Source organism: Sycon ciliatum, chromosome 9, assembly GCF_964019385.1.
Source record: "Sycon ciliatum chromosome 9, ocSycCili1.1, whole genome shotgun sequence".
NCBI lineage: Eukaryota > Metazoa > Porifera > Calcarea > Leucosolenida > Sycettidae > Sycon > Sycon ciliatum.
In genome coordinates this window covers 19,365,345-19,379,359 of record NC_088651.1, presented here as the reverse complement: position 1 = coordinate 19,379,359, position 14,015 = coordinate 19,365,345, and the positions used below count along the sequence as shown (strand labels likewise).

The 14,015-nt window shown below is 45.3% G+C and overlaps 1 protein-coding gene across 1 annotated transcript; it reads left to right on the top strand.

The window, feature by feature from the left end:
• Positions 1-5,128: 5,128 nt before the first annotated feature.
• LOC135824601 (histone H3.3 type 2-like) lies at positions 5,129-9,288 on the top strand. The gene is made up of 2 exons (XM_065337333.1): positions 5,129-5,487; positions 8,563-9,288. Exons 1-2 carry the CDS (start codon positions 5,197-5,199, stop codon positions 8,689-8,691), a joined length of 420 nt encoding a protein of 139 aa, XP_065193405.1. The 5' UTR covers positions 5,129-5,196; the 3' UTR covers positions 8,692-9,288.
• Positions 9,289-14,015: the final 4,727 nt, after the last annotated feature.

The following is a 14,015-nucleotide window of genomic DNA, read 5'->3' as shown; positions in this document are numbered from 1 at the left end:
AACTGGGTGTTCTTTAGTGTGGTAAAAGCAAAATAGCTGGCTTGTGGTTACTCAAAGAGGAAATGCCGTATAACCGCAAAAATGATCAGATTCTACAGGCATGAATTGTCACTGAGGTTCACTCCAACATGTTGATTTTAGGCAAACTAACTGCCTGGTGTCCACCTGATTCTAAAAAACCATTACATTCCCTACGAAATATGAAGCATAAGTGAAAAAATAGGCACAATATCCTGAAAATGGGAGGAAAATGAAACTCAAAACACACAAACTGCTCTGCTTCATAACCAAACAGTAGCTTGACACCCAATGACTTGGTCAGAAGGATCCGGTTTGGCTGTGGCCTTAGTAAAAAAAAGAAAAAAGTGACACCTTCCTCCTCTATAGTAGCCTCCTTCAACCCTTTCCTCTTCCTCCTACGCTTTTTCCTCTTCTCCAGAAGTCTTGCGTATCGAACTGGCTATTTGGGTATTATCCTCCAGTTTGAGTGCCTCCACGGTGTATTCACCAACGGGGCATCCTGCAGTCTGAAGAATCTGGGCTAGTGCCTTGGCTCTCGTGTTGAAAATGCACACTGCCAGTCCCGCAGCAAGACGTAGTGTGTCACCTCCCGCAACTTATCCTTCGCACACATGCCCCAGATCATAGCGTTAAAGCTCTCATTGGCATTTTGCGTGGCACCCGTGTGCCACCCGTCAGGCAGCGGTCCAGCAATTTTTTGCTGGAGAGCTTGATGTAAACTGGTACCAAAACATTGTGCACATCATTTGGGATACTACGAATTTTGACCCCCAAAAGGTGAAATCTGCAATAGTGCTCAAATGCCCGGAAAAGGAATTTTGTGTCTGTGTCATAGCGCCCAATTTAGTAGAAACGAGAAGCATGCAGTGAGTAATATCGAGACTACAAGTTGGTGTCGCATCGTCAGCGCTGCTCGAGAGAATGACGACCATTTCTGGGCTATTCTCTGCCAGCACAAGGGCTCAGGGAGGAGTAAATGGTGTGGCCGGCATCATGGAAAGTGCTACACCAATTGCAAGCGTGTTATAGCAATTGCAACACTGGAGGAGACCAGCAAGTAGCGGAGGCAATACCAGCGCTGCTGAAGGTCCAAGCCAGAGCACCTGGCTGCTTTGCGGGCAACATACCATACAATTGCCTGTGTATGTGTGTGTGCGCGCTTGTGCGCAAGTGTGTGTGCATGCGTGTGCATGTGTGTGTGTGTGCGAGCGTCCATGTGTGTGTGCGCGCGCACGTGCATGTGTGTGCGCGCACGCGTGCATGTGTGTGCGCACACACACATGGACGCTCGCACACACACACACACATGCACACGCATGCACACACACTTGCGCACAAGCGCGCACACACACATACACAGGCAATTGTATTACAATTGCCTGTGTATGTGTGTGTGCGCGCTTGTGCGCAAGTGTGTGTGCATGCGTGTGCATGTGTGTGTGTGTGTGCGAGCGTCCATGTGTGTGTGCGCGCGCACGTGCATGTGTGTGCGCGCACGCGTGCATGTGTGTGCGCACGTGCATGTGCGTGCGCACGCGTGCATGTGTGTGCGCGCGTGCATGTGTGTGCGCACGCGCGTGCATGTGCGTGCTAGGCGTTTTCCTTTGTTGGTGACACCACCCCAGGCTACTACTGCGGGCCAGATGGCGGGTGTTGGGGCACGGTGTTGCCACAGCCACTGCGGCCAGTGCGATCCGTTTTTCAGGTCGGTGGTGGGTTTTAGATTCCGCAATTGTCGACAAGGTGTGCGCCGCCGGATGTAGCAGCGTGGAGAACTGACCGTTTAGTGTGTGGCTTGTGCGCTGCGTTTCAAACACCCAGGAGACAAGTTCTCGTCAAAAATGCTATGTCGTTCCCCTTCGGGAGCGGTGTGGTCAGGCGCTGGCAGGTGTACGCAAGGCAAGGTGTGTGTGCGCATATATGCACTTGTATATTTGCATGTGTGTATGTATACACGCGCGTGTTGGTGTATTTGCGCATGTGTGTGTGTGTGTGTGTGTGTGTGTGTGTGTGTGTGTGCGTGTGTGTGTGTGTGTGTGTGTGTGTGTGAAACCCGACAGCATTGGTGTGATGTTGTCCGAAGAGACATCCATCACTTACATCTTAAAGGACATTGGTTCGATACTGCACAGCAGCGAGGAGAGTGGCACACAGCATTCAGAATTGCGTCACCACCACAGCCGGCCTCCCGTGATCGGATTCAGTGTAGTATTTGTAACATTTCCTTTTCGAAGAGCGGCCTGCCACGCCACAAGTGTACTCAAGAGCGTCAAAAACCTGTAGCAGACCAGTCTGGCAGCAGCCAATTCACTGTATGTCTTCGCTGGTTTCTCAATCATGGCGGACTGACAGTCCGCAAATGACTGGATAAGCCCCCATCTGCTACTCCAGTGCATGGCGGCAAGTCACCTCTGTTGGACCATCCTGTGGCACCCGTCAGCGGCTCTCCCTACCTTGCTGCAAAGCTCACTGCAGCCAATGCGATCATGTTGCAAGTCAACCTGAGGATTCTAGCTGCACAACTGCAACAAATGGATTCAAGAAACGTCTAGGAGATCTCGCCAGGACGTTGATGCGAGACTGCGCCTCAGCCAAACTCTCCATGTCTGTCGGCCCCTCACACGAGGGGACATGTAACCGGAAACGGCAATGTTTTCACTCACTGAGGTGTGTGCCCCTCCTGATCCGGCATCCTCCTGGAGTCTGTTCTTCTCCCATTGGGGTCGCGTGCCTGGGAGACTGCATAGTCGGATTCGGCAGCTGGTTCATGTGTGTGTGTGTGTGTGCGCGCACGCGCGGGCATGCCTGGGAGACTGTATAGTCGCATTCGGCAGCTGGTTCATGGGTGTGTGTGTGTGCACACACGCGCGCGCGCGTGCCTGGGAGACTGCATAGTCGCATTCGGCAGCTGGTTCATGTGTATGTGTGTGGGCACACGTGCGCGCGTGTTTGTGCGCGCGTGCCTGGGAGACTGCATATTCGGATTCGCAAGCTGGTTCATGTGTGTTTGTGCGCACGCGCGCGTGTGTTTGTGTGGATTCGGCAGCTGGTTCATGTGTGTGTGTATGTGTGTGCGAGCGTGCCTGGGAGACTGTATAGTTGGATTCGGCAGCTGGTTCGTGTGTGTGCGCACGCGTGCAGGTGTGGGTGCGCGCGCATACATGTATGTATGTATGTATGTATGTGACATCATCTTATATCGGTAGTTATCTGTTAGCTTCAGTGTTCATATCATTCTATACTCGAGTATTCTACGTATTCAGTAATGGAGTGGTTATTACGTTTCCGTAAAACTCTCAGACTCCATTGCAGCGTAGTTTTCACATCGTAAAATGCCTCCATTGCACACCGTACATAACAGGCTCTCAGCTGCATCGAATAGATTTACTTATGCCAATATTTCGCCCATTGGGCATCATCAGGGCATCAGAGTGGAGTGGTTATTACTTTTGAAATATACTTCACTCACCAATTCATTGCTCGCTATTATCTACAAGTCCCAGTCCAGTATGATGAAGTCAAGAGGCGATTTATCCAGCCAAGTAGAGGAACCTGGGATGCGAAATCCAAGAGAAATCATGAGGGTTTTCTCAGTTCGGCCATTCACGAATGTAATTGTTATTCTTCAACGCACACTGAGTAATATTAAGACCTTGAACAGGATGAAAAGAAGTTCATGCTCGGAGCAGTCGTCATTTGCTCCAGAAGGTTACTCACTACAGTCTACTACGCCTATACTGGCCATAGGCCTAGGAAGTGGTGAACAAATAGATTATGTCGAGAGATATTTAGGACATTCTTGGAAGTCAGTTCGGAATGATTGGATTCTAACCACAGTAAAGTGTACTTTGCTCCATGCAGTTTGCATGCATGATCCCGATTCATAATTCTCAGCAGCCAAAAAATTCGAATCTAGTTTTGTGCACTGGTTTCCGCGTTATGTACACGCGTGGTATCTGCTCATGGCTTCAAAAAATGAGAATCCGTGAGCAAGCGCAAAAAATCAAGCGAAGAAGGCGAAAATGGCCGCTGCTGTCAATTAGCAAAGTTGGATGTTTGGCATCTTCTGTGACCTCCCTGGATCAGTTTCGAATTGTCCAACAAGTGGAAATCGCTTCAGAATACCATCCTGAAGCGGTGTGCTGAAGAACGATTTGTCCCTCTCTGGGTGCAACGGTCGATCCTAAAACGGCCGATTCTGAGATTTGGCTCACGGACTATCATGCATGATCGAGGCTGCGCGCCCGCCTCACGCGATCGCGAGGGCTAGGGTGTTGTTAATTCTCACGAAAATCCCATGTTTTGCAAGAATATGTTAGTTTTCGCAAGAATATGCTAGTTTTCTGCAAAACCTGCTGATCCTGCTAATGCAATGCTAGTTTCCAGAAAGTGCTAAATATGCTAGATGTAATGCTAGCATTATCCGCCGGGGCCTAGCAACCTTTCAGCGTAAATGGTGAGATTTGACAAATCAGAGGTCTTGAAAATCAATCATTTCCAAGTGAGAGAAATGATTTTGCCGGCTAATGTGGTCAAGTTTCGACGTACAGTCAGTATCGCCTATAGCGCTGGTGTTTGCTTTTGAGCATTTTATCACTATAAGCGATATAATTATTTCTATGATCATTATTGCGTGCACTGTATTCGAATGGATTGACTCAGGGGGCTGTGCGCATACATGTACGCACTGCATAGCTGGCTACAGTTCCTGACACACATCAGCATTTCCTCACGATGGAGGCATATTTCGCAGCTTGTACAAGCAGAACGCACCAAACAGCACTGGACAAGTAAGTTCTTCACGAAGAAGTAACACCCTGTTCTCCTCTGACACCACTTGATTTTACATGTGTACATCAATCACTATAGCCGATGCAAAAAATAATGTACTAAAGTTCTTTTGAAATATGAATTTCATCACTATAGGCGATATATTACTATAGAGGATTATTACTACACCCGATAACTGTGTGCACTTAGTTATGGCAGATGAAAATGAATTCGATAAAGTGATCACTCCAGCCGGTATAATATTAGCACTATAGCCGCCAACCTTATAGGCCACACTGACTGTACAAGTATCTCGTTTGTGTTGTACAAGTTTATTTAGTTGTTCATTGCCGAAGTCGTTGAGAGGTCTAAAAAGCAAATTCTGTAAAGTGTTTCTGTGTCAGCATGGCTAGAACAAAGCATTCTGCCCGTAAGTCAACTGGAGGAAAAGCTCCAAGGATGCAATTTGCGCTTGCCACCAATGCTGCTCGTAAGAGTGCTCCTCCCCGACCTAGTGGATTGAAGAAGCCTCACAGATACCGTCCTGGTACTGTCGCTCTTCGTCAAATTCGTCGATACCAGAAAACCACTGAGCTTCTTATACGCAAGCTGCCCTTCCAGCGTCTTGTTCGCGAAATCGCTCACGACTTCAAGACTGACCTTCTTTTTCAGTCGGCAGCCATTTGTGCCATTCAGGTTAGTCTGATAGTCTAAAGTCTTTGTTTCGAAGTCTGTGTTTACTTTCTTATAATTTGACGAAGCTACTGTAATTTGAACATGAGGAAACTCACGGCTCTACAAGACTACATACATTTACTAGTAATATAGCGCTATGGACACTGGCCATCGCCTAACGCTACTAATCGCAAAGTCTTTTGCTTAGCTTTTGCGGAGGGGGGTGTCCGCTCGATATACTTCTTTCGTACGTGTGGTTGTCAGCAAGAGTTCATAACCCCCAAAATTGTGCAACGGGCATAGACCCAGCGCTCCGCGAAATTCCTATATTACGTCATGCGCAGCTTGTCACCCAAGGTAAATTGGGGTTCTTTGCGATTTCTGGAAACTATACCCTGAACCGCTTCTAACTAAAGGCTGTAGCCTCGACATTTCGAAGCTTTTTTTGAAGACATTTTGGACGTGCAAGTCGTACGTTCTCAAAAACAAACTCTTTCTCCAATAATCCATGGACATCGCGACAGGAAGAAGTGAGGACGCTGTTAAAAATATTGCATTGCCATCGAGGACAATCATTTCATTCTGATAGCTGTGCAACTCGGCCGAAAAATGCTCCTTCGACGTATTCTCCAGTTCCTCAACCATTTGAAATCATCTGCGAGGAAAGCACCGAAATATGCCGATGGCCTGGGGAAGAAATTGTTCTTGAAGAGATTGACCGCACTGGTGAAAGAAGAATGCTAAGAAGAGCACCCATTGCATCAAAAAAATTCTCTTTACGATCCTGTGCCTTGTTTCACTTTTGCTCCTGGAGGCTCAGACTAGAATCGCAGTTTAGGCAGTTTACCCTGGGAAAGCATCCTGGTTTGACTGTAAATTGTAGAAAAAATCATCCCCATGACACATCGCACTGCACCAAATATGACGCAATGAAGGAATTCCGCCCAGCGGGCTTCCATACAGGGACTGATCAGGAGTTGCACACTCTTGGGGGTTATGAAATCGTGGTGTCATCAGTTGTGTGTGGGCTGCGCAATTCTATCCAAAGTGGCGAAGAGACGGGTTCCACCTCAAGAACTTTTACTAGTAATGCTAATCACAGTCACAGTACAGTATCGGTCGAGTTGCTCCCTCTACATCGGCACGTCGTCCCCACATCCCCTGTGTCTTGTCTTGTGTTTGTCTCCACATGCCTCTTTGTAGGGCTGTGTTACCAATAAAAAAATAAATAAATAAAAATCAGGAGTGGTTGTGTACTCTTGGTTATATTGTTCACAAGAAGTACTCCAAATACTGTATGTGCTCAAAACTTTGGTATGACCATGAGGGCAAAAGATCAGGTTAAGTGAACGGGATGTGTTTTACTCGCTGAGAAGCAGTTCCCTATTGGATGATGTAGTTAACGAGCATGTTCTACAACAGGAGGCGGCCTGCCCAAAAGAATGAGATACTATTGAAAATATGTATTGTGTACACAGAGGCAGTGGGGGATAACGCCTTTGCCGGCCATTTTCGCATCTATCTAAAAACTATCGGTTGTAGTAAAGGGTAGGGATATAGGATCACCTTTAAATTTGGAACACACACTTCTCATACCACACTCCTTCTACTGTAGTGAACACTTGATACAATATCATAAGATCGCTCTAAACCATGTTACAGCTTCTTCAAATATCGCAACATTTTGCGCACGCAAATTTCCGCGCAAATTTTCAAGAATGCTATCAGTGCAAGGAATGAAGAGAAGTCCTAGCTGGAGTCACAGCATGTACATCGAGTGCAACTGGGTGTTCTTTAGTGTGGTAAAAGCGAAATAGCTGGCTTCTGGTTACTCAAAGAGGAAATGCCGTATCACCCCAAAAATAATCAGATTCCACAGGCATGAATTGTCACTGAGGTGCACTCCAACATGTTGATTTTAGGCAAACGTACTACCTGCTGTCCACCTAATTCTAAAAAAACATTACATTCCATACAAAGAATGAAGCATAAGAGAAAAAATAGGCACAATATCCTGAAAATGGGAGGAAATGACACTCAAAACACACAAACTGCTCTGCTTCATAACCAAACAGTAGCTTGACACTCAATGACTTGGTCAGAAGTATCCGGTTTGGTAAGTGACACCTTCCTCCTCCATAGTAGTCTCCTCCAACCCTTTCCTCTACCTCCTACACTTCTTCCTCTTCTCCAGAAGCCTTGAGTATCGACCTGGCTATATGGGTATTATCCTCCAGTTTGAGTGCCTCCACGGTGTATTCACCAACGGGGCATCCTGCAGTCTGAAGAATCTGGGCTAGTGACTTGGCTCCTGTGTTGAAAATGCACACTGCAAGTCCAGCAGCAAGACGTATTGTGTCAGCTCCCGCAACTTATCCTTCGCACACATGCCCAAGATCATAGCGTTAAAGCTCTCATTGGCATTTTGTGTGGCACTCGTGTGGCACCCGTCAGGCAGCGGTCCAGCAATGTTTTGCTGGCAAGCTTGATGTAAATTGGCATCAAAACATCGTGGACATCATTTGGGATACTACGAATGTTGACCCCAAAAGGTGAAATCTGCAATAGTGCTCAAATGCCCTGAAAAGGCAGAGTACAGTACGCAATAGGCACACAAAAGTGTTGTCTCATGATTGGTTTTAGCCATCAAACTCTGCGTCACAACGAAACACTCCTACTTTAATTCCTTTTGTGTACATGTGGGTTGATAGAAATTTCAGGTAGTGTACGAAAGAAATGCAACGGAAATACGAAAATGTTGAACGGTCACATCCATGTGAGCTCGGCATGAAATTACACAGGAACCTGATGGCCAGAAATCGTACAAAAGCATACAGGATCGATTACCAAGAAAGGAAACGGAAAAAATCTCAGACAAAGTTTAACTTACTTACTTTCCACCGTTACCACCCCAGTCATGTTAGACTTCTAAGGGTTATTTGTGGCGGAGATCGTCTTCTTCAGGTCATAGGATTTGACACAGTCATATTTGGGTTTTTCTTCAGTTTTCTTTTGCTGTGATTTGCCCTGGTGTGTTGGACCTTTTCTGTGCACTCTTTGATCTGCATCCTTTTCTTGTGGCTTTTTGCAATGAAGGAGGCAAGCGAGGCCTACCTGGTCGGCCTCTTCGAGGACACCAACTTGTGTGCCATCCATGCTAAGCGTGTCACCATCATGCCCAAGGACATGAAGTTGGCACGTCGCATCCGTGGCGAGCCGGCATAAGCCATTTCTGGCTCACTGATATTCATGCAATAAATATGTGCTGCTTATACTCGTGCACTCATATGCATGTAGCGTGCTTCTTGGACTTTGTACGAGTAGGTTTATGTGATAGTTTTTCGGTGTGTCACATAAGATCTACATGTACATCATGCAACTTACTTTGGTCTCGTACTTGAGTGGTAGCATATCACACACCAACCTTGACACAGTAGAATGCCATAATGGTTATTTTTAGTGGTTGTCTCGTATTTTTCACCATTAATCTCATCTGTAGAAAAGGTATTGTGTGTGTTATTGTGGTGAGGGGAGTCATTGTTGTACGCTTGCAGGACAAAAACCGTGCGTGCCATACTCTGTCAGGCACCCAAGAGCGGAGCCCACAGTACTGTCTGCATTTGTGATAACTGATGTAAATTTCTGGGAAGTGTGAATGATTGTGCCAATCATTTGTTGAGAGACATTTCCCCTCTCCCCCGCCTCGGACTCACTTGTGAGGTCTGCATTTGTCAATGAGAATATAATTATGCGAAGTGGTGGGCCACGGATGCGAATGTATTTAGCTTGGTGTGTTCCTAGACACGTCACGTGATGCGGCCGGGAATCCCTGTAACCCTACTTTCCTGATGTCATGGCGTGCGTTTCGGGGGGGGGGGGGGGAGGGTGGAGTCTAGAACAGTGCTTGTATGCAGTTACCTGTTGCTTGTATGCAGTCAACTGCAAGTGATCTGCTGGATTGCGGTAATCATAATTATGAAACTCAAACTCGTCAAAATAACAACACGAAAAGGTGACAATCTTCATCATACAAATTTTGTTTAGTCTTTTATGGCATAGAACACTTCACGTTACGGTAAAATGTTGGAAATGTTGGTATTTGAATGATCGGGGACTGAGGATGTTAAGTTTCCACACGATTACAGATATTTATAAATTGCCAAGTTCTAAGGGATGTTCCGCGCAGGTTTTGGATTCTAAGACTTCTAGGTCAAAAAGTACAAAATAATATCCATCCATTGTAAGAAATTTAGAAGTTTCCCTGTCTCCGCGCCGAAGCGTCTTTTTATACCTTCGAAGACGATGTTGGAGACATTTGTCTAGGGTAGGCGGCGGTGAGCAAGAGCCAGTTATACAAATTGCATTTAACTCAGACTCATATGCAATGACTGATTGTACGCCGTTAAGATGGGAACGTTCCAGTTCCAGGGTCCGAGGCCCGGGGATATTTTAATGGCGTTCTGAGCACCTTCCACAATTTAGCCTTCCTCTTCTCCAAGACCGCCAGAATTCTGGAGTCGGTGAGGGAGAGGTTGAGGATTCTGTTATCTGGCAGGTAACTGTCGATTTTATCAAACGCTAGCCAATATTGGTCTCTTAGTACTGCCAAGAGACTATGAGGCTTGTTCGGATGATCCTTGTCGGGAGAGTCATTGCACGTTTGGAAGTGTATTCAGAAGAAATGGAGACAACCTCCAAACACTGAGTAGGTGGAGTATTATAGCCCTGTTTCTCTTCAGACGCAGCCATGTTTACTAAGGAAAAGAACAACAATAACTGCACGATGAACACTCTGATTTCCCCTGAACCCGGTGAAAAGTGAACCTGGATTTCACAAGAATGCATCTATAGTACTACATGTACCGGTGGGACGGCACGTTGTGAAAAGCAAAGGCTACGGATACTGATTGTGTATATGTATGTACATGTATGGGTCTCTCGCGGTGGTACAGCTGATACTGCCAATACGTGACTATTACAGCATTCGGTCAGGACGGCATGATTGGTGCTTAGGTAAATTCGGGTATCTAGCTGCTCGCGCGGGTTGCATAAAAATTACGGCCTGCTATGTAGGATCAAGAGGACTTCCTTCCCCTGGAGCAATGATGTCATGTCCAAATTAACGTCGTTGAGTGGACTTGTGTTCTCCATGAACTGATTTTTAGTGAACGGTGTTTCACATGGACGGGGAGAATATTCAGTGAAGAGCGGAACACGAAAATCGATTTTGAATAATTAAAAATCCTTCAAAATTCTATTAACTCGTTGTTGTCTGGCCATGTCTGCATCTGTTTTACTCTTTATGGCCCACATAAAGATAATTATTAATATTGTGAAAAGAAAAAAGACAAAATGTTTTAATTATGACTAACGGTCCACCAACGTAACCAGATCTTATACAGTCAGCGAGTCCGAGTTACATTATTATTATTATTATTCTTATTTTAATAACGAAGGTACGTGTTGGGTCGTAAGTATCCACGCAAACACACATCCAGTCAAAATAAGGCACTTGTCAAAGTATCCGAACGCTTTCGGTCCCTTCTCATCAAGGATTATACAGGAAATGGCTCGATGAACACTCTGATCGGTTCTCATCCTGGCGAAAAGTGAACTTGGATTTCAACATCATCTACCTTTATACATACTTTGTAGTGATTTCTCAATATACAATGTACATGCACACGGGGGACAGCATGACTGGTGCTTTACGTGTGTCTAACTGATGATGTTGGTTGCTCACACAACTCATCCTGCTGCGTAGGACAAGTACTCAGTTAAAGTAGTGATTTCTCCCCCAGGCGCTATGACGTCATGTCCAAGCGAACGTAATACTTTGTTGGATGGCCACGTGTTCGTCTTGCGTATGGCTAAGTTTCTTCAAGCAGGCATGGTCAGTTGATTGTTGTGTTCTGAGCTAATAGAAGTACTTGTTCTAAGTGCTCGGTCCTTCCTCTAGATGTTACAAGGCGGTAGAAGAATGGAGTGAGAAAACAGTGCTCCTGACTACAACCATTAGTCGGTTGGTAGTGGTACGGATTTGCCCACGCATTGATGTAGTGTATGTAGGGATAAAATGTAATATGAAATTGCTGCTTCCAAGGTTTCATAGCAACCGACAAATGACAACAGTAACTCAGTCCTGGGATATTGTCGCAGACTTCTGAGGAACGTCTACAATTTAGCTTTCCTCTTCTCCAGTACGGGCAGCAATGGTCTGGACATGGTTGACTCGGTGAGGGCGATATTGAGTGCGCTTCTGCTTCACAACTCACTGATGATTTTATCAAACACTATCCAGATGTTGTCTCTGAAAATACCCCATATACTGTGTATTTCAGGCTCTTCCCGATCCTTATCGTGGGAGTCATAAGAAATTTCAGTATCGTTTTCTGAAGAAATGGGGACAGCATCAAAGCTCTGACTAGGTGGAATATCGTTGCACTGTTGCTTATCTGTTCTTCGAAGAAACTAACTTCTGAAAATACTCGCATCCATGGAAAAAGGCAGGCTTCAAGTAAAATCAAGGGGTCAAAGGAGAACAGGGTGTTACTTCTTCGTGAAGAACTAACTTGTCCAGTGCTGTTTGGTGGGTTCCTCTTGTACACGTTGCCAAATATCCCTCCATCGTGAGGAAATGCTGACGGTTGTGTGACATGACCTGTAGCCAGGTATGCAGTGCGTATGTGCACGGCGCCCTGAGTCGTTTGACACCCCACTCGCATTCATTGCATGCAGTATCGGTCATAGTGATATATCGCTTATAGTGATAAAATGCTCAAAATCAAACACCAACGCTATAGGCGATACTGACTGTACTTGCCTGTTTGTAACGCAACTCTAAATACACGCACACAAACACCAACAACAGTTTGAAGTAAAGGTATCTTTTCTCAAGGAGAGAACAAAGAGAAATGCCTAAGTCTAAGAATTACTCTGGTCTCATGAAAACCTGTTTTCCAAATGCGATGACTCCACCGTAGCCATTCACTGTACTCATACGGAATGGAAGCCTGGAGAACACTGACATTGAATGTCAAATTCACGCACATGATAATTATACCGGTCATAGTGGATGATCATGTACGTGGAGCTGATGATTGAACACTTCCCAGTTGATAGGAAGTAGTACATGTGCATGTCATGATTTAACGTTACATGTACATGTAAGACTTTGCGTGGCCTATTAACGCCTTGATGTATTGTAGGCTGATCAGTTTAAACGTTAGCGTCATGCATCTTTTTGAGGGTCAGCGAGCCAGTTTCATTAATAAGGGGGGATGACCCTTCGCGCACGCCATACTGGAAGGTACATGTCCGAACGACAACAACTTCCGTTTCCTTCAATATTTCTTGAAGAAATCTTCACTACGTCTTCATGGAATAACATACGACAGATCATTAGTTCTCTGAATGAAAATAAACTAAAGAAAGTTGGAAGATTTGACAACAAAAGGATAAATATTGCACAACGGCCAGAAGCTAAACAGTGCGCAATTTTATCAGAATGTAGTTCATCAGAATCATCTCTTTCAGCCATAGATATTTAGATTATTCGTATTATTCTCAATTCATGGATGACATGGTGTCAACGAATATAATGAATGAGGGCTACCTGCCATGGAATAAAAGAACAAGAAGGCAAAATGCACGCGCACAATATGGCAAGTTGAAATAAAAATAAAAATGAAAATGAAATAAAAGTAAATCCATCCAAAACCAAAATCAATTGTACAGTTAGCATAGGTGATTTACTTTGCAGCTTGAAGTAATACACAAAAAAATTAAAATCAATGATCAGTAAATGAAGGTCAACGTACATGTACGTGTATAATATTCAGCTTAAAGACGCATTGAGGGGGTTGCTGGACTTTAATTGCTGAAGAAGAGAATCCCATAATTGGTATGCCAGGAATACAGGCGAGTGGCTCATGGAGTTGTTTATTGCATTCGCGACACGAAGCGAGTTCCGGCTTGTTGAGGATACATTGAACCAGTTAAAGGAATGCTGCACATGCTGAGGGGCGGTGATAAGTTTGATTTCGTGAATGTATACGCAGGAGAATCGGTCAATGTAATGTTTCCGAGGAAATATACAGCAATTTTCATAGAGGTTTGGTTTGGTTTTTATTATTTCAGTTCGTTGCCTCAACAGTACAAAGTACAAATATCAAGAGGGACGAACGAAAAGAGAAAATAAAACATAGCAGAGAGGAAGATGCAACTGAAAGGAAAGAAAAACGGAGAAGGAATGTGGACTGGGCGGATTCATGAACCATTACTAGAGCAGGGCAATGCATGAACAGAAGGGGCAGAGAACGGCTATGTTGGTCTCGGGCGGCAAACGAAGCATTGCCTGGAAAATCCGTCGATGCACCATCTCCAGCTTTGCAAAGAGGCCATTACCAGCGCCACACCACTCTCTCTCTCTCTCTCTCTCTCTCTCTCTCTCTCCCCGTAGCTCTCTCCCTTTTGAAATTCGCTTCCATAGAATTGGGCACTATTGCCCGTTTGGCCTTGCGAAGCAAAATAAAAATCAACAACAACAA

Bases quoted from the DNA above. Each gene is read 5' to 3' on its own strand.
- LOC135824601 (XM_065337333.1), top strand. From the start codon at position 5,197: ATGGCTAGAACAAAGCATTCTGCCCGTAAGTCAACTGGAGGAAAAGCT. The intron at 5,488-8,562 runs GTTAGTCTGATA...TTTGCAATGAAG, and splicing joins CAGCCATTTGTGCCATTCAG to GAGGCAAGCGAGGCCTACCT.